We start from the raw sequence: 2409 nt of genomic DNA on the forward strand, positions 1-2409 counted from the left end.
AACCAGCACACCTACGCACACCCACAGCTACCTACGCCACATCCACAACCAGCACACCTACACACACCCAGATACCTACGCCACGTCCACAACCAGCACACCTACACACACCTACACAGCTACCTACGTCATGTCTACAACCAACACACCTACACACACCCATACACCTACCTACATCACCAAGTCTACAACACACACCCCCACACAACTACCCATGCCACGTCTATACTCACCCACCCCCACACATCAACACCTGCACTCATACCACACATCCACATCACATCGACACTCAACACCTATGCATACACACACCTCCAGCTACCCATGCCACCATATCTACACACAACATACACCCCCAGAATACTGAGACGCACCCATCCACAGCCAGCAGCAGGAACCAAATGAAGTTGAGCAGCGGCTCCACGAATGGAGGTCCATCCTCGATGGACGGGTGCTTCTGGGTGTACGTAGTGAAGACCACCGATGCGCTACTTTTGTTTTTTAAACAGAGAAACCTGGAAATGAGAACATGCTGGTGGAGGAAAGGCTGGAGGACACAGTTTCCACCTGCATTGGCACCAGCCTCTGACACACCCTGGTCCTTCCCAAGCTTGCACACCCACAGGTCTCGCAGCCCCCAGCATAGAGGGACCCAGTGCTTCATGCGTGTCACTCTCATGCACAGGGGATCCTGGGGAGGCCTGCAATTTACAGGTGAAGGGAATGAAGCTTGGGAAGGTCACGAGGCTCCGGAGCCAGAACCCAGCTTGAGCCCCATCTGAACAATGCAATGAATGAGCTCTTCTCTCCCCCTGCTGCCCACACCCATCAGATGATGGCCCACACCAGAGCACTTGGCCACAGCCCAGCAGTTGGTGGTGCCACGCAGACCCTGGCTCCAGTTCAAGGAGGGCCTACAGGGAGGGCTCAGTGGCCCAGGGGCAGGGCCACCATCAGCCCAGAGAACACGTCTACGCAGTGCAGAGCCAGTGAGCTCTGGGTTTGACCCAGTTTTTCATCAGAGGGTGTCTGTCCCCAAATCCCACATCAAATCCACAAAGCCAGTCCTACCCCAAAGACCACCCTGAAATCCACATTTGTTTCATGGAAAGAAATGAACTCAGGCACACATAAAGCTTTCATGAGAAAGGAAGCGAGTGCCTGAGCTCAGCCTGCGGGACGCCCCAGTGTGCTGGCGGGAGGGCTGCAGGGTAGATGCTCACTGACAATTCTATGAACTGGGTGTGCATTCTCGCAGTTCACAGGCTGAGGCCAGCCAGAGTAGAGCAGAGGCTACAGGGCCTCCCGCCAGCAGGCGAGAGGCGCGCCACGGAAAAGGGGGAGATGCCAAAATACTTCTTAAACTTCATAAAACTTATTAAAATTCATGAGTCACTCTGGCTGACACGTGCACTGCAGATTCTGCCCGGAGTGAACTCAGTTTACCCTGCACCACAGCTCGGGCTGGGGACAAGGCAGCAAGGGAAGTCAGGACCCGCAGAGCCAGTCAACACCTACTGTAGCACAGCCTGGGCCACAAACATGTCCACCTCGCTGCGGAAGCCCCGGGATGTGGAGTACTCCACCAGCATGTTGGCACAGCCCTCCCCATCCGCTGAGTGCAGAAAATGATACCGCGACTCACAATAGTTTTGTTCTGCAAAGAAAAGACAGAAAAACTCAAATATGCTTCATGAATATAATATAGCACAGGAGATGGAGAAAGATGCAACCATGTTAATTCTATCCCACCCGCCCATGAGAAGAGCCCAGGGAGAGCCCATAGGCAGAGGCACGCCACAGGGACTCAGCCAGCCCACACCCCACACACCACCAAATAACAAACACAGCCAACAGTGAAAGCCACGCAGCCACGCAGCACCTTCTTCCTCCAAGCTCCCAGAGCTGCCAAATCCAACCACATTAACGTGTGCATAGTGATGAGCAATGACAGACTGTCACCGTGTGACCCTTCTCACCTACCAGAGAAAACTTACAGGGAGCAATGTAATCAGAGCCCAGGCCAGTGCACCTAGGATCTACATAAACAGCAAAAAGCAGCCTGATCTTCACACCACACCGACCCAACGACGAACCCACACCACCTCATACACATTCACTCCACTCCCAGGCCCCACCCAAACACCTGCTCACACTCACTCCACTCTCAGGCCCCACCCGAACACCTGCTCACACTCACTTCACTCCCCGGCCCCACCCGAACACCTGCTCACACTCACTCCACTCCCAGGCCCCACCCGAACACCTGCTCACACTCGCTCCACTCCCAGGCCCCACCCGAACACCTGCTCACACTCACTCCACTCCCAGGCCCCACCCGAACACCTGCTCACACTCACTCCACTCCCCGGCCCCACCCTAACACCTGCTCACACTCACTCCACTCCC

The 2409-nt window shown here is 55.3% G+C and overlaps 1 protein-coding gene across 1 annotated transcript in view; it reads right to left on the bottom strand.

Moving 5' to 3' along the window:
• GET4 (guided entry of tail-anchored proteins factor 4) overlaps positions 1 to 2409 on the bottom strand; it is a 19838-nt gene that overhangs the window by 4643 nt on the left and 12786 nt on the right. Inside the window, exons 5-6 of the mRNA XM_017508267.2 lie at positions 1519 to 1657; positions 375 to 515 (exon numbers count right to left, since the gene is read on the bottom strand). Coding sequence (XP_017363756.1) covers positions 375 to 515; positions 1519 to 1657 — 280 coding nt within the window. The remainder of the gene's footprint in view (positions 1 to 374; positions 516 to 1518; positions 1658 to 2409) is intronic.

Source organism: Cebus imitator, unplaced genomic scaffold (genome assembly GCF_001604975.1).
Source record: "Cebus imitator isolate Cc_AM_T3 unplaced genomic scaffold, Cebus_imitator-1.0 Scaffold388, whole genome shotgun sequence".
NCBI lineage: Eukaryota > Metazoa > Chordata > Mammalia > Primates > Cebidae > Cebus > Cebus imitator.